This window comes from Homarus americanus, unplaced genomic scaffold, assembly GCF_018991925.1.
Source record: "Homarus americanus isolate GMGI-L3 unplaced genomic scaffold, GMGI_Hamer_2.0 scaffold24694, whole genome shotgun sequence".
Classification (NCBI taxonomy): domain Eukaryota; kingdom Metazoa; phylum Arthropoda; class Malacostraca; order Decapoda; family Nephropidae; genus Homarus; species Homarus americanus.
The window spans coordinates 9,874,789-9,900,372 of record NW_024732780.1 but is presented as its reverse complement, the minus strand read 5'-3'; the positions used below and the strand labels follow the sequence as shown (position 1 = coordinate 9,900,372).

The following is a 25,584-nucleotide window of genomic DNA, read 5'->3' as shown; positions in this document are numbered from 1 at the left end:
TTTCTCTATAAATTTTTATAAATTACCGATTTAGATTTTTTCCTCATAAAATTTACACTGGCATAAAAAAATATATTAATACACAATTTAAAGCAAAGATTAAAATACTGTATATACACAGAATCTTTGAATGTTAAATACTGTATATCAAATAAGAAGGACCTCATGAATGTACCAAGCATTTTTAACTGAATAATAAATCAGTTCCTAAATATCCATAGATTCTTATTTGTTTACTGTACTGAGAATGCCAGACCATGTATGGCCATGACAGTTTGCAACATTCCAAGAAAAAAAGTTCTGAAGAGACCTTTCCACCAGAAGCAAACTGTACTACATTAACGTTTCTAACTGCCTATAACACAACGGATAAGTCATCCTCTCACACACACAAATAGAAATATTAACGAATGACAACAGCCAGCAGCATATATGATGCACAAGACCCTGCTCACTGGGTACCCGATACAACCAAAACCATAATTCCAATGACAGACATAAAGTGGGACATTAATACCCATGAAATCAAATCTCTCGAATCTTCACCCTTTCAAGTCTTTTCCCACTACAGGTAAAAGGAAATGGTAGTGCAGATAGTATCAAGACTAACACAGGCATGTACCATTGTATGAGCATTCACTCACACACATAAACACAGACCTTGCCAGTTTCTCAATCTAACTAATGCAATAGAAGTATTCTGTTATGGTAGACAGAGGTAAAGTTCCTCACCACACTGTGTAAAGAGCCATAACAGTATGCTAAATATTCAACTCTTCAGAGAAACTGGTGTGAATTATCTACATAACAAGTTATGGTAAAATCCACTGCTCTTTATATAAGTTATCATGCTCACAACTGCAGACTCACAGATGGCAGGAGTGAAAGCCTGAGTTATTGTGCCTCCCTCCCAGGACAACAGGGGACAAATATATATACTGTACGTCATAGTCAAAGAACTACCCCTGGAACCTTACCTTTCTTCGTCCCACAGCAGTGAACCTCTGCTTACAACTATTGCACTCTTCCTGGTCCTCCTCGTGCTGCCACCGGACCTGAGACCACGAATATTATGTTTACAGAAATAAGGACTTACATAAATTAATAAAGATTCATTAACTACAATTCCACTTTTGCCACTTTTTCCAACAATAAACAGATATCACAGAGGTATCAGACAAATCACCAAGAACGAGTCATTCAACACTACTTCGATAGCCGAGACGAAGTAAAAACCCTCACCTCTTTCTCCGACTGTCTAATTTTCTCCAGTTGGACCTGCAGTGACTGTGAGAGCCGCACAAAGTCACGCTGTACCACCTCCGATGTGTCCAGGTCGTGTTGAAGCGCTGAAACTCTCCCTCGTAGCTCCACCACTTCTGCCTCTAATCTCGCCTGTGGGGGTAAAATGTTTCTATCAGACATCTCCTAACATCTTTAACCAGTCTGTTCTGCCTCCTGTTTCATCCTGACTACCTTCTCCATTAATTGTTGTTCCTGTGTTTCCTCACTTGTTGCTCCCATTTACAGCGTCTCATTTCCCTGGGTTCCTCTAAATTTTGAAAAACCTCTGTGCATGTGTGTGCATGTGCGTGCGTGCGTGCGTGCATGCGTGCGTGCATGCGTGTGTGTGTGTGTATGTATGTATGTGTGTGTGTGTGTGTATGTATGTATGTATGTATGTATGTATGTATGTGTGTGTGTGTGTGTGTGTGACTTAAATGACAGCTAGTAGGACTTAGTGTGACTTGGGAAGATTACTAGTCAACACTTCATACATAATTACCAACCTACAGAACAGCTGCTAATATAATGAATAATAATACAAATGAACTAGGACTTGCAAACACTAGGTAGGTATATAACAAGTAAATAAAATAACAAAATATGCATCAAAGAATCCATCAACTTAACATATTCTATTCATGAGTAAATTATAAAAAAAGTGCATATAAATTACTAAATACAGTATACCAATAAAATACAGAATATTTCAAAATATTCATTCCTCTACAATTTGTTTCAAGATAAAAATAAAGGGGTCATATGAACATTAACCCCCCCCCCACCAGTTTATTTACCCTGGTGATCACACACCCTAATGCAATCTAGGGGAGGGGGGTGGGGTGAGGTGGGGTGGGTGGTGGGGTGGGGTGGGGGGGTAGGGTAGGGTAGGGGGGTAAGGTAGGGTAAGGTAGGGTAGGGTAAGGTAGGGTAGGGTAAGGTAGGGTAGTAGGTAGGGTTAGGGTAGGGTAAGGTTAGGGTTAGGGTAGGTTAGTGTTAGAGTAGAGTAGGTTAGTGTTAGGTAGATTAGATTAGGGTGGGTTTGGTTAATGTTAGGGTTGGTTTGGTTAATGTTAGGGTTGGTTAGGTTAGTGTTAGGGTTGGTTAGGTTAGAGCTAGGGTTGATTAGGTTAGGGTTGATTAGGTTACTGTTAGATTAGTGGCTACTCTTTCAGGTAGTCCAAACAAAGACACTCAAAAGTAACGGTGAAATCTGTGTGTACAAACCCTGGCCTGCGTCTGCTCTCCCACTTGCGTCTTGAGGCCGGCTATAATCTGCTGATTCTTCAACTGGGCCTCAGAGTGTCTCGTCTCCACGTCCTTCAGCTGTGAGTCACTCTCTACACGACTCCTCCGCTCCATCTTCATCTGACTCTCCAAGCTCTCGACTGTACAAACTTTTTTTCTAATGATTACAAAACAAGGAACAATTTTTTTTTCAATCTCCAAAATGAGTCGGGTTTTTTTAAGTACAGTCATGCAAAATTCCTTATAAAGACATCATAGACTAGACAGAAATGAATTACAATCCATACTAACGCAGAAAGAAACCCATTATCATTCCCTTGTATATGATAGTATTAACTCTGACACAAAGAAAATATCTATCACTCACTTCACACTTCCCTGGGCAAAATATCCACCTCCCCACTTTACTGTTGGGTCTCCCGGGTAAGCTATTTAGCATAGTAATTAGTGAGAAAAGGGAGAAGCAAAAACACTGAATGGATCAAGTGTTTGTTGGACTGAGGAACAAGAGGGTCAAGTTTCTGGACAAGGGAGAGAATCTGTTTATGGCATTTCTATACCTATCACGGGGAGTCAGTGGTACGAGACCTTTATACGTAATGAGTGGATAAAACAGTCAATACACGGGACAAGAACTCGTTACAGATGGTTAAACTTTACACTACTCATAGATCCTATATTTCTGAAAGCTTGGCCCCTGTAGTCTTATTCTAGTACAACTGAACAAATTCCATAATAACCTGGTAATTTTTTAATTTGGTTTCTCACACAAAAGGTAATCCTATGAAATAACTATCACACACATATATGCCCCCTATGGATAATACACTATAAGAAACTCTTCGATAACATTTGATCCTCAGGTAGTGAAGACAAGTCATGTTTCTGGTGCTTGGATCATGAACTATAATTAGCACAGTACTATTGGTTAGATAAGCCAACGACATCTCACCTTAGCTGGTCAATTTCACTGGAAAGACGATCCTCTATGGTGTTTTTTTCGTGTTGTTCGCCCAAAACCTGTCGGGTAAATGGTAAAATGTAAGAAAGTTCATTACACAGAACAAATCATTATAAAATACCTTAAAAGTCATAAGAACACAATGAAAATTATTAGTTTCCTACAAATACTCTCTCTCTCTCTCTCTCTCGGGGGGGTATTATGAATCAAGAAAAGTAGTGACCATTCCCCCACTTATTCTTTATACCATACTACATATGTTCAACTGTACACAAGTTCTTTTTCATAATTACCAGCCTATTCTTACTTTACTGCTGGGTGTCTGGAATCAACAACAAACAATGAATGAATTAATAATTACGAATACTATCCTCGTGCCTCAACAGCCAAGGTCAAACAAACACACAAACTCTCTCCTTGCCGAGTTTACTTCAATCCTATTTCTGTTGTTGATGTGGATAAAAAGATACAAAGCTGTCTGCATGTTCTTTTTGTATAATCAAAGTTGTCAGGTGCAGTTCATGGCATCACTCACAAGGGGCTGATCTTAACTTACCTGATCTTTAAGGAAGAGTATTTCAGATTTTAGGGTTTCCTCCAGATGTTCCTTGGAGACCTTGGCCGCTATAATATCTTCACGGTAGCGCAGTAACAGCAGTTGCATCTCCTACAGCACAACAAACAATTAGAAGAAACATCTTGGAAGAAATTATGGTTCAGTATTAATTTCATAATGAATAACGTTTGCAAATTATGGTATTAATGCAGAGATAGCACAAAGGTTAGAGTTTAGATATAATAAAAAAAACTGGAGTGGGCTAAAGTGCTACTACTGATGTTTATATACTGTAAGTAAGGTAGGTTCCTTATTCAGAGCAAGGTGGTAGAGGCAGCATCACTCCACCCCACCTCAAAATAAAATCAACCATCATTCTCCACCACAAAATACTGCAGCAAAGTTTTATCGTCAAAGATCAATTAAGTCTACAGAACAAGATGGAAGTACTGTCTCTACTTTCTGTTGATAATATTGAATAGCCACAGGAAATGTGGATGGATACAGAAGGAAAAATGTAAGATTAACTTAAAGAAAATTAATGCGATGAGAAAAATTAATGAAGGCAGAAATGTTTTCTCCTCATTCCTAGTGCATCCTTCACTGATATTTTCAGTTACACAGCATATGAACCACCATATCTCAAATAATCCCTCCTAATAGTGATAACTCGCAACAGTGTTCAAGTTTCAGTATGTTATAAAGACTAGATTCATGGTGTTATAGTTTTAGTGTGTTTTTGGTGTCATAATGTATAGTTAGAGCCACCACTCATGAAACACAGACATAAGATGGATTAGATCTTGTGATGAGGTACATGTTATGCCAAGTTGTCTACTCACCTCCATATTGTCAGGCAGGTTGATAATTTCATTCTGTAATTGCTGTGAGTGTTGACTGTGCTTCCCAACTAAGTCATCATTTTCCTTTTGTAGTCTGTCAAATGAAAAAAAAATTCTTAAAAATGCAAACAACAGTAATTCATATTTGATAAATATTATTCGGGAAAAGTCTAAGTTCCTACTCCTGAAAAATCAATCTACTTATTTTAAACTCGCCAATGGACATGATACATATGAGAGGGACACTCAGTGTGAAGAGGATTTATAAGTCAAGATAAAGCTGTGCACAGCATCATCAACGATGTTCATTTTATGCCCATTTTTCAAACTTGCATGGGTTAGTAGCAATTACCTAATGGCAATTGTTGGGTAAAACCACAACATGATGTTCCCTCTCCCTTGTTCACCACTGCACACACACGTACTGGCATGATGCCCGAGAACACCAGCAGAGACCAAGGGATGGGTACAGCTCTGGTTGCAATCACGCAAAGTAAAGCAAAATTTTAAGATTGGATGTCCTTCCGAACACCAACCCACATGGTGGGAACAACTGGCAAGGCAAGGTCCCAACTCTCTATAGTCAAAGACTACCTACCTACTGTAAGAAATAATTCTACACATATAAAGCATGTGTAAATATATAAGAAAATTCAATTTACAAAACTTACTTGGTAAGTTCCTGTTGAACTGCCTCTCTACGTTCTGTCAGTATTTTCAATTGTTCGTGCAGGTTTGTTACCGTGGCTCGGAATCTTGCTACAACTTCATTATGCTTCCCTGAAGTTCCTTCCACCACACTTGCCAGACCTGCTACCTACAACAACCATCAAATCATCTACTGTTCTGAAGGTATAAAACCATAATGGCAACATGGCAAAACAAAGTAATGTCTGAATATGTGAGGAACTGGCAGGACATAACCATCATGTGATCTTAGCCACAGTACAGTACCAAAGAATTAGTCTTACTTCATCTTAACACTTACCCTCTTTTCATATTCCTCAGCCATGACTCCCCATTTTTCCTCCATAACATTTCTATAGCAAGCCTCTCGGTCCAGGTCTTCCTTGTATCGCAGAAGTGCTTTTTCCAGCTCCACCCGCAGCTTCTCTGTCTCCCGGTGTTCACTTTGAGCCTATGGAATAAAAGTTATTTTCTAATACAATACTTAGAACCGTAATAGCATAAGAAATACATCATACTCCACTACAAGTAATATGAGGATTACTGTAAAGGTTATATTAAGCAGGAGAGAGTAGTGGGTGTAAAATATGTCAATAACAAATAACTTAAGTAGGAGCCTAGACTTGACCTTACCTTCTGTAGCTGTGTCTGGTAGGAAGCACAGAGCTGACATGATCGCCCCATCTTTGACCTGGCACGGCGAATCTCTTCATGCAAGAGGTTCCACTCTGCTTCACTGACTACTCTTCTTCCACTTCCCACCCCACTCATACCACTTGGTCCTCCACTGCCACTTGAATTAAACTCCACGATCATATATTCCTCATCACCCGGAGACAAGAGAGACTCACTCTGGGTCACCCCGTCAGAATCTGGGGTCATGTCTGGAAGGTATGATAACATGTTACATTCTAAGACATTATAGCAGGAGATAACCAATAATGTTAGGTTAAATACAACAAAATAAAGTGGAATTAAGCAAAATAAAAAGAGCAAAATGATTGTATATATTTTCTCTTTCAGGATCTGCAGTAAAAAAAAATATATTACAACAACAATCATTACAGGTTCAGCAGGAGCTTTCTGTAGGCCAAAGTTCTCACCTGCTAGAGCTTTCTGCTGGTCATGTGTTAACTGGGGCATCTTGTCAGGACTAAAACGTTCTGCCAATTGACTGTCAGGTCTATGACTATCTGGAACGAGGAGGCTGTCAGGAGCAAGACCATCTGGAGGGAGGCTGTGGGTCTCTGTCTCACTGCTCAGGTCATCACTCTGTTCACTGTTGATACTTCATCCATTAATCATCTGCATCACTCCTGAGACCAACACTATATTTGAGAGCTTTTATTGCTGCCTTTTATTACCTTCCTGCTAAGACAGTTTACCTGCAGTATGAAGGTATCTAAGACCCCCATATCAACAGAAGCAAGATATTACACAATCCAATATAAATTTGCACATCAAACACAATTGAGATTTTAGGCATTGCCCTTATTTCAATCCTTACCATGACAAACAGTCAGAATTTTAGTCTAATCTGTTTTCATAAAGCTTGTACTCGTGTTCAGAGCCAGGCCTTTCTTTATTGATTAACCACTTAATATTTTCTTTGGCAAGTGCCAGATGATTTTATTCATTTGGCATCAAGTGATTTTTGGGAAGTACAGTGGTCCCTCGGTTAACAAACACAATTCGTTCCAGAAGGTCGTTCGTTAACCGAAAATTTCGTTAACCGAATCCATTGTTTCAATGGGATATTCGATAATTGGTTCCAGCTCACCGAAAAGTACAAACAAAGTAAAAATAAAATGCAGTAAAGTACACTTACTTTGAGGTGTGTATGTAGAAGGTTCCTGGTTGATGATGATGATGGGAATTAGAAGTGGGGGTGAAGGAGAAGGGAGAAGAGAAGGAAGTGGGGATAGAAGAGAAATCACCTTTCAGGGAACCATGCTTGATGCAGTAATTTCACCAATAAAATTTTAAGTTCACTAGGTGTAATTCAAGATTATTTTCTTTAAATCAACACTGCACTGCACTATATATTATCAATATGTTAAATAAATTTCAGTATGACCAATAATTGCACTGTAAAAACATAAAAATACTCTGTGTGCAAGAGACCCATAAGCAAGATGTTTCCTCCACTGAACAGAGACTCAAACAGACGCCTTGGTGGGTGAGTGAAGTGGCTGATGGGCGTACCAAATACTAGTTCCCTGTACTGCAATTATGCTAAATAAGTGTTAAAATGACTAATAATTTTAAAATAAAACTTAGAAAAATATTGAATAGCACAACCTTCTTGATATTTACTCCAATGGAAACGAATGTAAGCCTAGAACCGATTACTGCATTGGCGGACTAACCTACCAGCCGATGAGCAAGCCAAAACATGTTGACATGTTTTCGTAAGAATTTCGTTAATCAAATTATTTTCGTTAACCGAATTGAAGATTCTTATGAAAAGAAATTCGTTAACCGAAATTTCGTTAACTGAAGCATTCATTAACCGAGGGACCACTGTACTGTGCAGTAACATGATGCTAAGCAGCAGAGGTCTTAGTGTAGAAGGATAGTATCATAGCATATACAGTAACTTACAGCTGTAAGAATGGATGAATGACAACAAATAATGAGAGACTGTGTCTGTAATTGCTCTTCAGTTACCAGACTTTAATGTGTATGTGTGTGTGTGTGTATAACTTTCATGTCTTACATAACTTGCTGCACTTGCTCACTCAGCCTTCACCTCCCCACTGAGTACAACACTTTGGCTTCATCAAATGTCTTTACCGAAGTCCACTTTACAACTGTTTATCTATTCCTTAAGTAAATAATTCAAATGACAAGTCTTCATCTATATGAGTGACAAAAAGCATAAGTCCTGAAGTAATAAAATGTGCAAGAGAGTCAACAGACTACTTTACCCATGAGTGAGGTGGGTGGTAGAGGGCAGGGTGGCAGCAGGCTCCTCCTCCAGGTCCAACAGAGAGGAGGACCGGTCATCATCAACCTGCAGGGACCAAGACAACAAGTGTATAACGTACGTCTAGCTAACATTACCAAACTGAATTTCTTTTATAATAGTAATGACAGATGACTGAAATATTGTCATCAAAATCAATGTAAATAAAACTTTTGTGGTAGAGGATCACTTTTTAGTATAATTGCCTCCAAGACCAAACGAAGAGAAAAAAGTAACATTGTACCTATAGTGACGTCTGTCTCTTTAAAAAGCAAATATAATAAGAACCTACAAAAGAATCCTATCATTCAGGGACACTCTCTTAAGTCACAAATATTAAATGTGAGTTGGTAACCATTAACCATAAGAGATATACAGTACTTCCTAATACAATGTTGAGGAGTCCAAAACACATCAGACTGACTTCTTTGCCTGTACAGCTACCTATCCCAATACTGTTTTAGCTTTGAAATACTTCTCATAGGATACCTGGTCTGAACATTCCATGAAACAAACCAGTCGGCATTATTCACATGTGTTATTTGCTATGATAAAAAATGCACAACTTTAGCCACCAAATAATAATAGTCTGGTTAATGATTAATTGAATGATTGTGGTAATTACAGTACATCCCTGGCCAATTTAATTAAAAGAACAATGACAATTAATAGCACATCAAGTAATGAAATAGATTCTTACCTCATTTTCAGGGGATGGAGACGACCCACGCTTTCTAGAGGAGGGAGAGAGAGAAGACAGGTGGGGTGAGGACGATTTAACCTCTGGTCTGACCTCTGTTCTAGTGTCCGTAAGTGAGATGGACGGAGTTCTGGCCATTGCTTCCTCACTCCGCTGTAGCTCTGCAAGAGGAACCGCGGTGGTCAAATTCACGGCCTTAAACTTAGTACTGTACTGGGTTACAACTTATATCACTCATAACTACTAAAACAATCTTCTTTTCAGCAGCAAATCTCCCTCCCATTCCATAATCCTCCTCCACTGATGTCATCCACCTCCCACACTTATCAGGAGTATTTTTTTTTCACTGTCTATCCACTTTTGTTCTCTGCTTCTACTCGTTCCTCATTCTACCCTCCACCTCTCTTCTTCCATCCATTGTACCTGTCCTGACCACCTTCATCTATAGTACTATCTGCTAAGTTCTCTCCTAAAATGATTCTTCATCCCTAATTTCCTCTCTTTATTTCCATTAATCTCATCCACTCCTCAGTAGTTAATTATAAACATTTAATGATCGTTTCATCCTTTTGCGGGAGGGAAATTCTACTTGTAAATCAAATTGGTTGTTAATAAGATTTTCTAAACATTTATAATTTCAAAATATTTCCTTTCAGAATCTAGAGAAAATAGTATACAGTATAATTTTCCTATCTCTTTAACAATGCAAATTATAAATACCAGGTACTGTGCTTAGTAATCTTTACCTGCTACTAAAACAGATAATATTTTAGTTCGTCAATTACTGTAGTTCTTTCCCCATTATATTATTGTTTCATTCCACCGTTCAAGAGAAACGTTTCACAAATGACCAGAATCAGATACTCCACGGGTCACCCTAAAAACGGGACAAGTTTTCCCACTATCAACGGCAAACAACATCTGGAGCTTAAACTGCGGTACCAACGATAAACTAACAATCTGGTGCTATGGTAAACGTTGCAGGTATGTACTGTACTGGATAAATGATTACAAATGTTAAGACTTAAACTATAACAGATTTATATTTCAATGTTATCCGTGATATGGAGGGTTTAACACCAATCAGACCCTCGACATAATAGATTTACATCTCCATACAGTTCGTTAGATGGAGGTTTCAAATCTAACGGTCCCTCGATATAACGGACTTTCATCTCTATATACTCCAATAAATAGAGATTCCACTGTATATTCTAAAGACAAAAATAAACCAGCAGTACTGACGGGGGAATCGGTCGTGCTCACCTTCCAATCTCCGCTGCTGGTCGTGGGTTAGAAAAGACTGCATCCTCCGCATGTCGGCAAGGTGGAGCCTCTGTGCCTCGAGGAACTGGTCATTAGCCCGCTGCCAAGTGTGCTTCAAGTCTCGGTGTTGGCGGCGCTCCGTCTCGTACAACTGTGGAATGATTTACTCGTCTGTGATTACTTGTGTAGCTCATGTCTACTGTAGTGCTTAGTGACTACGTTGTATGGTAGTATTGTATGGTAGACCACTCACATCTACAAGGTTCAAGTGGGTGTGTTGTATGGTAGTAGTAGTGTATGGTTGACCCTTAACTATGCGGGCACCAGAACACCGAACACAGAAATGAACACCTACCATTCTCAACTCAGTCAGCTGTGTGCGCAATCTGTCGACGTCGTCAGTCAGGGCCGTCTTCTGTGTGTTGAGAATGGCCGTGTACAGTTCTAAATCTGCTCTGGATGACTTCTCTGCTTCCAAGGTGCTGCTTACGCCCTTCAGCTGAAAAAGATAATTAACATAAGTGTTGCAAAATGAATGCCATCAATATGTGAATAAGACAAGAGATCGAACACCACACAATCGGTTTAAAGGTGTTAGATCCTTCTCCCATCTTATATTACAATGGCAATCAATAGGTAAAACAAGAGATCAAACACCATACCACCACACAACAGCTACAATATAAAGGTGTTAGATCCTATTCCCATCTTATAATACAGTGTTCCTTTTTTAATTTACAGTCACACAAACATCACCACCACCATTATACAGCCACTGTCCATGCTTCTCTCTCCATTATAAAGTACAGTACACCCGAGTCACAGCTACAGTACTATGATCAACGTGTTAATAAGTCCTACAGTACAGATATATTTAAAAATTAAGAAGCTATTTACCTTAATATCTCAACCTATGTCAAAATCAGTTCAGAGAAAGTGAGACATAAAATAAAAAGTTTTAAAGTAGAAAGTAATATATTTCTTTGGTCCCTAAACTTAAAACACAAAGCTGTTTTAGAGTTAGATGGTGGGCAGATGAGTGTCACTTCAAGCCAGGCAGATAACATGTGTACTGGTATCATATCTTTCTGGCCACTGTTATTATTTTCCAAAAGTGGTGTTTAATTCTAGGTAGCTAATATTAAATTTGATTTACATACATACAGTACTTTATGTCTGAGATAATTATGAGGTACAATGATTAATAATAATGATAATAATAGTTGGTGTTCTATTTCTCAAGAGTACTTATTTTTTTAAGGTACACTGTAATTGTAATGACATACAACATACAAATTTTTTTATGAAGCCAACATGAACGACAAACACACGAACATTATAACAGCAGCAACAGCTATAGTGTACAGTATAAGAAAAACAGCATACTTAAAGTCTCTAATCAATGTTTATATTTCAGTGTGTAAATGAGTTATACATTGGTTAAGGCAACACCAGTGGGAATCCATCAAGACTAATACTGTACTGTATATGAGAAGGATCAATAAGACCACATCTATATACTGTATTATAATCCATGTTTCTAACTGCATAATTTGGTCTTATGTGATTGAACAAATGAAATCATGGTCTGTGCCACTTCCTGCCTAACAACACTGTACGGTTGCTACTCGTCAAGTGAGTGAACTCCTCAGATCTAACCTTATATGCAAAATCATTTGTAACACTAATCTGCCCATCATGAAGACAATCACACCTATACATTATTGGTGCTGGCTGCTACATGGCCACTGTTTTAAATTTTGTATGAATCAAGCCTCACACACCTGCCACCTCTCATGTATAAATATTCTATAATTTATATTTAAATACTTAAATATGTGGTAGGCATGTATTACCTCAAGAATTTGTGACCCTGCCTTGCATTGCCAACTGTTCCCATTTTGTGAATTGACATTAAGAAGGGCATCCAGCCAAAAAACTTTGCTACATGCCAAATGACATCTGTATCACCAGAGCTGTGCCCATCCCCTGGTTTCTGTCGCATTTTCTGGGCTGGCACCCTGGGTCTGCAGTGGTGAGAGGAGGGAGGGGAGCTATCATTGGGTAATCATGTCTAGCCCAGGCCAGCTTGGATAATGGCCATACAACGTTGATGATGATGATATTTCTAACTACTGTACATATACAGCATAACTTATCAGAAAAAGCTACATGCTCATACTTGGCACACACTCCACATGACAATCTTTAGAGCTACAGTACAGTACTATGTTTTGGGGTCAAACATCAGAGGTAAAGATCACAACTTTGAATACAGGTACTATCCGCCATGAGTTAGTACCTCACTTGAGTGCGGTCTTGTTCAACTGATACAGTACTCGACGTTACCTACCTTCTCATCAAGCTGTTTTACCACCTGCGCTGCATCCATTCCCTGCAGGAGTGGCGCTACAACATCAGCAGTGTGAAGAGCAGCTGCCTGTTGGGCTTCATGAGCTCGTAACTGGGCGTCCTGTGCTCTGATCTTCTCCTTGAGAGCTTGTATTTCCTCCTCCAGCGGTTCCACCAGCGACCGTAATAGATCAGCATCTTCCTGGGCCTAGCGGAGTTTAATCTTTATAAGTGATCACAGGGTGGGAGGTCACATCACAGTGGACACCAAACATCCGTGGAACACCTTCTTAAATTATTAAAAACTCAAACAATTTAAGAAAAAACTTTTTATAAGAAATTAAATTCAGAAGTTCAGAAAAATCTCACAAATTCAACCTGTATGAGGGTCTGGGTGAGTGAATTAGCCAACAATATGATTTATGGAGCACAATTTGTAAATGTATTCCAGTGTATCCACACAACAAAAACTGATGGTAAAAACACTGGCCAAGCATGGTGGGCAAGGCAGTGCAGTGAGGGGTTGTGGGCTGAGCAAGACAATGGACAGTAGGGGATGAGGGACAAGGCAGGAGGTTGGCAGAGAGGGGTGGTGGGTCATAAGAGGTGGTGTGCTGAGCCTCCAGACCAAAGGGGTAGGTAAGAGGCTCTGCACCCTCAACACCCCTTGGATCTGCCTATGTTATGTACACTGCTTGAAAATAAAAGTACTAAACAAGGTCAAACAGGTTAACAGCCTGGAAGCTGAAAAAACAAGCCGTGCTTGACAACCACGAGGTATAAGAGGGTCCAGGACCTGTCACTGGCAGGTCAGGGGATTTAAGAGACTAATTTAAAGGTAATGTCTTAGTAGTTATAATCTTGAATGCTCATTTATTTCATTAATAATACAACCAGTCTTGAGTAAGTTGAAGAGGAAAGGAATGTACTTCAAATGCACAAGCTTGAAATGGGAAAAATTTTGTTGTCTACCTAATGCAACGAATAAATGGGTAAAAATTAGATTTTTGCATACATCAACCTGCTTTAAACATGAAAACAGATTTAATCTTAACAGACAAATCACTCCTGAAGTGTATGAACTCTTAAAGGGTCTTATCAGGGGTTCAAAGTGGACTTGGCACTACTTTTGGAACATGTGCATGTGTACTGTATAAAAAAGACATTTACAGGGTGACTGTGAGTCTAAAACTGTGTCATGCCAACTTAAACAGATATAAAAAATTAAATGTGTTGAGATATCTCTCTAACACACCTGATTTTTTTTGTAGACAATTAAGTTCAAGAATTCAAAGTTACCATAACACTAACTTTTTAGCCCATAGACACACATCTTTCAACAAACACACACAGAAAAGTAGAGAAGTTCCACACCAGTACAACACCAACTGTGAAACCTAGATATGATTCCTTTATAAATTCATACATCCTACTTGGTAGTGTCAAAGTGATGAGGTCTGTGGTACTCACTCTCTTCATACTGTCTTCCAAGTTTTCTGCATCAACCCCTGTGCCTAATGAGGAAGGAGTTCCTATGGCAGAGCCAGAAGTGGTCTTTTCTGGGGTACTTAGTGTAGATGGACTTAGACTGGGGACTCTCTTGGCTAAAGACTTTGTGACGGCTGACAACACTCCCGGGCTCAGTAAGCTTTCACTCTTTGTTCGTATGTCAGATTCCTGTGAGTGACAAATATTACACAATATGACCAGGTATCAATTAATTTCAAAGGACTGGAAAGTACTGGCAACCTACAGCACTAAGGTCAAAAAGAGAGACCAAATGATCTAAGGTCACTGATAAAAAAAAAAGGTCACATACTCCCAGGATCAATAATACCCAGCACCAGTTCTATTACACTTCACTAGTTAAAGGAAAATTACACTAGGTATACGAGTTGGTATTGTTCAAGTTACTGTACTAGCATATAACACAGTCATCTATGCCTCCAGAGTGACGACCAACTACATTATATAGCCAATGTTAAAAGAAACTGCAGGGATGCCACATTCTGGTGTTGTGAAGGGATTTTCTCTCCTTTAAATAGAATCAAAACACATTGTACAAGTGTGCTAATGAAGAGCTTATATCTTTATGCTTCATTCATAATATCTTGACATAAAGCAGTTTACATCATTCTTCCTTGTACTTGTCATTAGAATCAGTGGATAAGTTAATAGAGGGTCTAGGAATATTTCAGGAGTTACAATGGGTTTGACTGGATACTGTGTAACATGGAGGAAGTCTATGGGGTTCAGTACAGGAAAGGGAGGATGGGTAAGATCTCACCTGGCAACTCATATCAGCAGGGAAAGCAATGCTGTGAAGCTGTCTATGAAAAGTAATTGTGCTGACACTGTTACAATCATCATGTACTTAAGACCTGCACAGTATACAAATGAATCTTGTGAGATTTGTAAAGTGATCCACCCTAGTGCACTAAAGATATATGTACTACATTATCCGTCACATTTTCCCAGTTATGCCATATTGCCACAATTTACTAATTACAAAATCCCTTAACAAGAATCCAACTATATTATGTCATCAAAACTTAAAACCCGAATTATTATTAACCTATCTTAAATTTGCTACTTTATCAATTTAGTATATTATCCCTCTTTTACGTGGGGTGGATCAAGAGGTACAGAAGCTATGAAGTAGAAGAGAGGAACTAACATGGAGATAATAGTGAGAACAGTGCAAGACAAGGTGAGGAAAAGTAACTGGAAAGCAATAGAATAACAAGCAGTAACACCCACAAATATTTGCCCTTATCTCCTTAACTTATGTACGTACAGAGTATGCAAAAAGTAAACCTCAGCTCCCACAGCGATTCACAGTACAGTACATCATCATATCTATTCACTAGTAATACTTAGTCAACAAGTTTGGTTCTGTTGTTACCAGTGATATATATAAAACACTCCAATTCATGATTCTCAATAACTGCTCAGGCATTACTGAACAAATTCACCTAAGTTATCCATCCATTTTTTTCTGTTTCCCTCTCGGTGTCATGCCATCAACTATAACCTTCACAGCATTTATTTTTAACACAATTCTCCCACAAATTTCATCAAAATACACTAACCATTCTTTCCATCAGACTTGACTAATAGTACAGCAGCCTCCGTGGTATATATCCTGTGCCCTGCTGTGTCATCATGTCTCCGTTTCATATTACATTCATTTATTTCCACATACAGTATTCAACAGACATATACTGTACGATGTAACTCGGATTCAGAGGAGTTTGTTTCTAAAGCAATCCTATGTACAGTACTGATGTATTGGCACTACATTGTCAATACCTCGATAATCTGATGCAAAAAAAACAACAACATCTGGGGGAGCAGTAAAGAAGTAAGCCAAATTAAAATACTGTACTGCACACTCATCTCACTATAGCTGTACATATGAAGCCTTTACTTAGCAGCTGTGTTAGGCAAGCTCTATGGGCACTATTTAGTGGAAGATGCAATTCATATATGGATCATCTAGTTTAATAAACTGTACAAAGCTAAAAGAAATTATATAACTCACAAAACTGAAATGCATCGTTTTCTCTTGGTTCTTGACTCAGATGTTCACTCTAGTAGTTTAAATAGTGCATTGTGCATAAAACAATAAAAATCCTCTTAAGATATATTCCGTAGTAAAAAATAAAAACTTACCTCAAGCTGTCTTTCATAGAGTCGACGGTAATGTTGTTTCTCAGCGTCCAATCGTTCTGTGAGTTTTTTTAACCTCTTGATTTCCCCCTCGTAGCGGCCACCTGTCTGTCCAACTGCACTTGCCACCTCCTCTGTTGGTGATTGACACAACTTAGTATAAGATATATTTTCTAACTTATAAATGCATTTGTTACTCATTTTACAGCTGCACTGTTTTGTTATCTTATACCTCAGTTACTCCCACACAACTTGACCCAAACTATACTATTCTGTCTTAACCACAGCAGGTCTAATGTTACAGATGACCTGAACATTAACCCCTGCAGCTTATTTCACCTTATGATTAACCACCCTAATAATACTACTACTTACTACTTTGCTGTCACTCGGAATTGAGTATGACAATGATCCAGATATGACAAAATGATACGAGTTATTAGGGATGTCACCGAGGTTAGTGAGTTTTGAGGTGACTAAAGAGGCCGATACGGGACCGGCAGAGTCGTCCACATTCGTTGCACATGTGGAGGGCTCTATCTACTGTGGGAGGGGCGGTGTCAGTGTCTTTCCGACGTTGGCGCTTATCTGCCTCAGTATGTAGTTGGACTAACTCGAAAACACCTAACCATACAATAACCTAACACATTCAAACCTAGCCTATCCTAACCTAACTCTACACTAATGGCGTTTATTGTAAGGCAATTTAAGATGCACGGAATAGCTTTCCCGGACTGTCATTAAAAAATACGACATTGTAATGCGTCTTTGGAATAACTATTGTACAACACAGTCTTCAGAAAACACTAAAATTAGAAGAACTGTTTTTTTGGACACAATACAGAAAGAAATAGTGAAGGAAAAATATAGAAAATTATGGAAAAAAGACAAAAAAGGAAAAAAGGTGATCAGTCAACAATAAATAATAAAAACAAAATTGGGCCCGTTGTACAGATAATTTCTCCCGGATCGTGAAACCCCACAAAATGACTAGAGTAGCTGTACGCTTCTTCTCTCAAAGCTAGGTGTTCGCATATTTGTATATGAAATACGACAAATTTCAGGCTCGTTTAAGTCTAAATTTTTGCACTTACAGAACTGTAATAAACTTGTTCACCCTTATTTAAAGTATCTTATGAGTAATGATATTTAAGTTTTAATCATATTTGAGTAATTATCAATATTGTTACACCAAGTCACCAACGGCTAATGAAATCAGACAGCCCCCACTTAAAAATGGGCGGAGCCAAAACTGGTTTCAACTTGGGGCGATCCTTTTCAATTCTTTCACACCTCACACTTTGTTTAAGGTCCTATCCAATATACAGTACTACCGTATATAGAATTATTTTCATTATTATATCACAGTTTTTTATTGCCTTACATGCCCCCAACTCTTCAATATTAATCAAAATATTCTCCATAAGCAGCCATAATCCGCGTATTTTCAGTGGAAGAAATCGCTGATTGGTTGTTAGCTATCTGGGCCGCTTAGGTGCTGCACAAGGCTGATGCCTGATCGAGGTGTTCGCATTTCCCTCTGAATGTGTCATGGGCACAACACAAAAGTAGCATCAGCGCTTACAGAATAGTTGACGCGTTAGCTATTCCGTGCATTGAAAACACCTAAACCTAACACATTCAAACCTAGCCTATCCTAACCCTACACTAACCTAATAATAAAACCCTGGCCTATCCTAACCTAACAATTAAACCTAGCCTATCCTAACCTAACCCTACACTAACCTAACCTTCAAACCAACTCCACCCTAATACCAACCTAACCTAACCCTCCCTTGGAAACATAAAAGGCATTTAATCAGATAAAATAAGCAGAGGGGTTAATCTTCAGGTAATCAAATGTGTCATATTCTGACGTGAGAGTTACAGTATCATCTAACACCACTCGGCATCAACCAACAAAAAAAAATGAAAAGTCGACCACATGAAAATTCTGAGTGACGAACCAGAAGATGGATTTTCGTCATTTAAAATAACTCAATACCCGTCAATATAAATATGCAACGGAAAATTATTATAATCTTGGGCATAATTTCAAACACTGACTAATAATTACTCACTTACAGTACAGGTTTCATATCAAAATGTCCCCCCTCGGGTAAATAATTCACACATGTGGTGGCATGGCTGGGGACCTATAATTACATATAATTCACTTGCGAGCGAGAAATAAAGCAAGTTGTGCATACCATCTATAATCCTTTCACTATGAGACTTCACTTTTAAAATTTAATAAAAGGTAATCACAAGTCAATAACGAAATGTCAGTAACCAAAAAAGACCATCAATAACCACAACAAACCATCAATAACAGCAAACACTCAATAACCACAACAAATCAATAACTAGAACAAATCATCAGTAAAATAATCAATAACTAACAAATACAACAATAAACACAACAATCCATAACCACAACACCATCAATAACCACAACAATCACTAAACACAACACCATCAATAACCACAACAATCACTAAACACAACACCATCAATAACCAAAATTAACCATCAATAACTATAACCAAACCATAACCACAACAAACCATCAATACCATTAAACTCAATAACGACGTATCAATAACCACGAGTATAAAACATTGACAAATAAACCATTAATAAAAAACTATGGATAATAAATTGGGTTTGTTTTCTACCGTACCTGTGTTAATGAGCACGTGTACCGTACCTGTGTTAATGAGCACGTGTACCGTACCTGTGTTAATGAGCACGTGTACTGTCACTGTATAATTATTGAAGGTCATCTCAATCTAACCACTCCCTCCCCTTGGTCGACGATTTTTTTGGTTATAGTTAATTACCAACAAACTAGAGACATTACTCACCATAGAAAATATATTATAAAGTGCCATTATAAATCTGCATACCGTAATTAGTGTTGGTAGAGTTCTGTGAAGTGCCTAGTCGTAGTGCCAGTGAGTATGATGCGGGTGTACCATGTATGCTCTCCATGCTGATTACGGGGGTAGGGGGTGAATCATTCAGTTCATACTGTACTATGGGCTGCCGATATTTACAAACCGATAAGGACTGACTGAGACAGATATTTATATCAAGTGTATGTCATCGGTTGATTACTTCCACTATACCATGTAATGAGGGGGGAGGTAAAGGAAGATATATATTTACACTTATGCTTAGAAACTGGGTATTTTCATCAAACGTGGAGGAGGAACATTACAAAAACACGAGTTTTTATTGTATATAAAAAGGACCAACAGGTCTTCATTTTACTTCGCCATTGCGCCTCATCTCAAAGGTGACAGGACGCTCATCTCTCATCTGCACCCGGGGACCCACAGCCCATCCAACTGTGCATTGGTACCTTACCAAGCTTATAAATTAGAAATGTGCCAATCGTAATGACTTTTTGTGTACCGAAGACCGGAAGTTAAGTAGACTGTGGTCCAGGCGTTATGTCTGGGGTCTACTTCCACAATGAAAGCAACCTCCCAATTATACTGAACGGTATTTATTGTTATGGGGGAATGGACAAGAACAGGGATTCACAAAGGTTGGTATGTATGTGCTTCGCAGATGATGGTGCAAGAATGTACCTTGCTGTTTGACTTAGGTTAATGAAAAATTTACATCCAAATTAACAGAAAAATTACAGCAAAAAATCTTGTCTCCTAACCAGTGTTAGTCTCTCGGTGTAATTATTTTTCATGTTATTTTTGGATGTATTTTTGGTCTACCTAAAGTCAACCACTCAGGTGCTTTCTTTTATTTACAGTTACGAGGAATATTCACCGTTCGAATCTTCGTTAATTTTCGCAAATGTCAATTATTTCACCCTAATGAATAGTGTGAAGTTGTAAGTCACCATCACACCTCAGTCCCTCACAACACCCCCCCCTCCCCCTTGCCCGGCAGACATGACGTGTACCGGATTTTTTTTTTTGTGGCCGTAACAACACCAGGATACACTATTGTCCAGGAAGGATTATTAACCAAAACAACAAAAACATGACGTATCCTGCGATCAATGGCACCACACTTTATCACTGTCAGCACTACAGTTGAACAGTTACTACACAAGTAATCACTAACAATATAACTATCCGTAACACCATATTTTGATCACAAACATAACATTAACTATGGCTATAAACATAATGCTTGAAAAAAAACACGAAGCAAGTCACTGGAGACACGTACAGTGATTACCATAAACAGCTTAAGCTCTGATCACTGACACATAGAGCTAACACCAACCAACCAAGACCCTGACCATAGCATCACCATCAAACATGTTCAATCCACTGTTCACCAGGATATCACACAGTTCACTTATTAATGATCACACACTTCAATGGTCACTTAATAATGATCACACCACTGTACACAATGATCACACCACTGTACACACGTTGATCACACCACTGTACACACTGATCACACCACTGTACACAATGATCACCCCACTGTACACACCACTGTACACACCACTGTACACACTGATCACACCACTGTACACACCACTGTACACAATGATCACACCACTGTACACACTGATCACACCACTGTACACACTGATCACACCACTGTACACACCACTGTACACACTGATCACACCACTGTACATGAACACTTTAACGATTACTGACACTCGGATCCTTTGCACTTAACAATATTCTCACAAGGCTGGACAGAGAAGCCTGGGTGATAAAACATTGAACTCTCGTGTAGGTGACAAACGTGGTGACACATACACGACACATCAATCTGTGTCGTGTGTGGTTAACCTCATTCAGGCGTGTATGTAATCGCCTAACCACATCAAGGTTAAATGCGAGCTGTGAATGCCGGTGTGTGCTTAAGATTAAAGTACCAAATGAATGAGTCATATAGAGAGCTCTTAGTGTATGTATGCGATGATCAATGTGCTCTATAAGCATGAATGGGTGGAACACTGGAATATCAAACCACAGATACATACGCGTAATGCGGTGAAGTTATGCACACCACTATGCACCCAATGCAGTGTAGACGCAGATATATTGTTATAATAGGGGGATATGTACAAGGAGTAGGGTGTATGTGAGTGTGTGTCTATGTGAGAGCCACGAAGGATATACAACCACTGAGTACAGTAGTGAGCAGTAGGAGATAGAGCTAGAAGCAGCTGCGGCCGCGTACAGTCAATGCCGGCAACCGTTCCCGCTCCACCACCGTCGTCAGGGCTGCCAACATCGCCACAGGTCTCCCTCCACCTGCATGATCCACAAGTGTGCACCACTCATTCACACACACGCACAAATACACGTGACGACGTGCCCTGCAAAATAGGCCCAAGGGGAACACCACCTCTCTATCTCACAGCACAAAAATCACATTAACTTCATGTGTGTAGCCCACTGACGACACCAATTTACTGAATTGAATTGAATTGAAACATTTTAAATGTTGTACCTCCTTATCAATCTTGTCACCTTATTCCATGTGTGATTTACGGGATAAAACAGAATCACCACTCCAGGAGCGTTCCGCGCTATGCATTCATGACTTCCGGTCTAACCATGTTCATAACCTTGGCAATCTGAGACGAAACCAAACCGGGCCTATTGCCGTTATTCATGTTTACGATTGACGAGTCGTATTGGCTGTTCTAAGTTGACATGATAGTATTTCTGTAATCTAAATAGTTGTTCTTGAAAATAAAGACGTTAAAGATGTCTCGGAGTAAAAAAAATCGGTGAACTTGCAAAAAAAATTGAAGTTGGTTAAAATATGTGTACATCTCCCAACAAACCTCAATGTCTGTACATGTTCAATATTAAAGGATCAAAGTTGGCATGGCACTGAATTTTAAGCTTCTATGCACTATAAACATTTCACTGCAGACAGAGGTTCCCTAAGCCTTACCGTGCCCATTCTTGAACCCCCAGATAAGGCCCCTGAATGAAGTATACATAAGTATCGAATTTCAGCAGGCGTCAGCTCAGTCTCCTCAGATCTACACTTTGTCGTGGCGGCCCTACAAATATCCGATGCATATCAAATAATCAGAATACCTCCCGACCCTCCCCGTGTTATTCGCATGTTATTTAACGTATATATTAGTATACAAAAGCGTAATTTCTTAGTATATTTAACGTATGTATTAGCATACCAAAGGCGCCATTTTTTTGGTATAAAGATGATTTGTTTTTTTAGGAGCATAAACTGGGCGCCGTTTCTCGTTTTGCCTTTTTTGTATCAGGATAAAATATCTCAAGCTTTCCAAGTATCCCTTATGTATTTTATGTTGTGTATGTTTGGTAATTTTACCCCTGTGTGTAATCACGTTAAATATATACACACTTTCCCCCAACATTTATATTGATCTTTCATACATTTTACTGTACTGGACACACTTTCTCCCGTGTTAAGACTACAAGGACACTTTCCCTGCGAGCTTTATTCTGTCTGCATTCAACAGGTTCCCCCAGTGTAAACATCTACAATGTACATTTTCCTTGGTTGCTTAACCTTGTCTTGCCTATCAGTTATCAATGTTGGTTATATGCTCACACGCAAAATTTACCAGCGTGTGTATGTTGTATGTATGTATGTATGTATGTATGTATGTATGTATGTATGGAGACAATTTTCTTTGTCTGCGCCTTATTCCTTGAGAAACAACACTTTTCCAGGCCAGTCACTGAGTCACCATTCAATTTTATACCAAACAAGGGGGCGCACACACACCAACTAAGACGGTACAAGTCAGACATTACACAAGGTCACATAAACACAAACCTAAATTGGTGGTACAACAATCAGAACACACACACACACAGTGGCGGTTCTACAATCAGAACAACACACACACCAAAAATATTGATGTCACAATCAGACAGCGTGTCCTCAACAACAGCCAAACCTTATGATATTGCTCAATACAGAACACGTTTCCCGCATCACCCTCACCTTACCCATTAACTATTATCACTGTCCTCAAACTTTATGAAGCAGTGAAAAGTACTTGTGATCGAACATTACAGTGCAACCAATCTTACTAACGTGTAAACATATATTATTAAAAATTAAAGCAGATATATTATCCCTTGAAAAATATTTATTTAATGGTGACATACAACTGCCATCCATTCTAAACTATAAATATTAATGACACGACAGGAAGATGTGACTCGTGTAGCCCAGCTGTTGGTGCGGGCAAGGCGTCAGCACTCAGCAGTCTCAGCACGCGCGACACACATTTACTGTCCTCTGGGCTATACTGGGTTCAATAATGTTCTTTTTTTTTAGATAATAGAATCCCGTTATCATTATCCTGGGTATGGAGACATCAGTTTTTTCTTGGTCATTCAGTATTCCCGCCCTCTACTAGCTAATACGTCACCTCTTCCGTTAAAATAATTGCTGTCCGTCCTTATGTCGCTCTTTCCGCGGGTACTTGTATTCTACAGCTCTTTTAAACGTCTTGTAACCTCACACTTCTTATCTCGTGTAAAATACCCCCTTATCACCTACATTAAAGTGCCAATTGTTTTGTGGGAACAACGCCCCGTATTATCGCCAGGTAGTGACCGATAATAAAAAAATAAGATAAGATTGAATTTTAAACCAGAACAATACGTCACCATGTTCTAGACACCATTACATAAGTCTCATTCTCTCAAGATTAAAAATAAATAAATTCAGTAGACAGTGTTATTGCCTTCACCCAATTTTTTTTAACAATCTTTGTCATGCTATCGCTAGTTTTAGTAAATATTTATGCCAAGATGATGAAAATAATAATAATAATAATACTAATAATAATAATAATAATAATACATGATATACCTGTACCACAATTTTCACTATTATGTTTTACTGGATTTTCTCCATCATCACGGGTGTTACAGGATTCTATCACTGATATTTTGTCCCTGCAGGCGGTATTCAATGGGTTATTTCCTCCTTCAACTGCGAGGGTCAGTCACTCGTTCTGGCTAACCAAAGTTGCCTCCAGTCTGCAGCTGTAGGCGCTAGGCTTCAGTGCACATCATAGACTACGTTGGAATAGGTTAATTAGACTATGTATAGAGGTTTCAGCGTACAATATTCTATCCAAAAGGTGTTGTTAGCTTTGGATTATATTATATCACGTTAATTTGGTTATACATATATACTAGGATGCGCCTCGCCTAAGCTATGTTAGGTTAGGATAGCTTAGGAGTGGATAAGACACATTGATCTAGGTTTAGGATGCCACTAAAATGAAGAACTTGGAGGGTGACAGAGGGAATTCAGTGCTTGCTTCCTGTCAAGCTGGTCACCGATTCATGTGAAGGGAATCCACAGGTCACCCAGTTGTTAATGAGTACAGTCAGTGCCTGTTTAATTATGTTATATGACGCATTTCTGAAAACCCATATGTTAAGTGGAAGTACATTAAACGGACATGTTACTTTCCCATAGAAACCCATGTTATAAACTGAGGTATGGTCCAGAACATTCCCCCAAAATTCTTCTCTTATCCCGAACTGCCTCAATATGGAGAGAATGATGAAATATGAGTAAATAAACTTAATTTATTGTATCCATTCATTCACTGGCCTTGAGGAGTAATTACAGATGAGGGGCAAAATTATTGCTTGGGGGGTAGAGGGTGACTCGGAGATTTGATATGTACACAGTTGCCTTTTGTAACAGTGATGTTTGGGGAAGTTGTGCGTCCTTCAACTTTTTATACGAATTCATCCAAAAAAAAGTTGTTGGGTTGCCTTTTCACTCACAGTAAGGTAACTATAATACTAAAAGTGTGTGTGTTTGCACAGAGGGTGGTGAAATGCATCTAGTGCAGCAGCATTATGTTAGTGTTAAGGTGTAAGCACAGCTTGTTCCCTCTCGCTTTCAGCTACCGCCACTGGCTAGCCCTCGTGGCGAACAGGGAAGCAACTTGCATAAGTTTTCCCCTGCCAGTACACAGCCTCGTCACCATCAAGACTCCTGCAGTGCCTCCTCTCGGCAACACACGGCAACTGGGTGCCTCGTGGGCCCAGGCTAGACCAG

The 25,584-nt window shown here is 39.0% G+C and overlaps 1 protein-coding gene across 4 annotated transcripts in view; it reads right to left on the bottom strand.

Annotated features, from left to right (window-relative positions):
• LOC121869096 (rab GTPase-binding effector protein 1-like) overlaps window positions 1-25,584 on the bottom strand; it is a 48,206-nt gene that overhangs the window by 4,650 nt on the left and 17,972 nt on the right. For 2 of the 4 annotated variants that reach the window (XM_042370252.1, XM_042370254.1), the window contains 17 exons: window positions 16,540-16,670; window positions 14,335-14,541; window positions 12,866-13,072; window positions 10,868-11,011; window positions 10,513-10,663; window positions 9,247-9,407; window positions 8,509-8,594; window positions 6,682-6,857; window positions 6,212-6,462; window positions 5,880-6,029; window positions 5,563-5,708; window positions 4,892-4,985; window positions 4,050-4,160; window positions 3,485-3,552; window positions 2,512-2,689; window positions 1,243-1,395; window positions 978-1,055 (listed from right to left, as the gene is read on the bottom strand). In XM_042370252.1, the coding sequence (XP_042226186.1) occupies window positions 978-1,055; window positions 1,243-1,395; window positions 2,512-2,689; window positions 3,485-3,552; window positions 4,050-4,160; window positions 4,892-4,985; window positions 5,563-5,708; window positions 5,880-6,029; window positions 6,212-6,462; window positions 6,682-6,857; window positions 8,509-8,594; window positions 9,247-9,407; window positions 10,513-10,663; window positions 10,868-11,011; window positions 12,866-13,072; window positions 14,335-14,541; window positions 16,540-16,670 (2,492 nt within the window). Of the gene's footprint in view, window positions 1-977; window positions 1,056-1,242; window positions 1,396-2,511; window positions 2,690-3,484; window positions 3,553-4,049; window positions 4,161-4,891; window positions 4,986-5,562; window positions 5,709-5,879; window positions 6,030-6,211; window positions 6,463-6,681; window positions 6,858-8,508; window positions 8,595-9,246; window positions 9,408-10,512; window positions 10,664-10,867; window positions 11,012-12,865; window positions 13,073-14,334; window positions 14,542-16,539; window positions 16,671-19,445; window positions 19,546-25,584 lie in introns of those variants that run through there. The other 2 variants (XM_042370255.1, XM_042370253.1) reach the window with 2 other exon arrangements.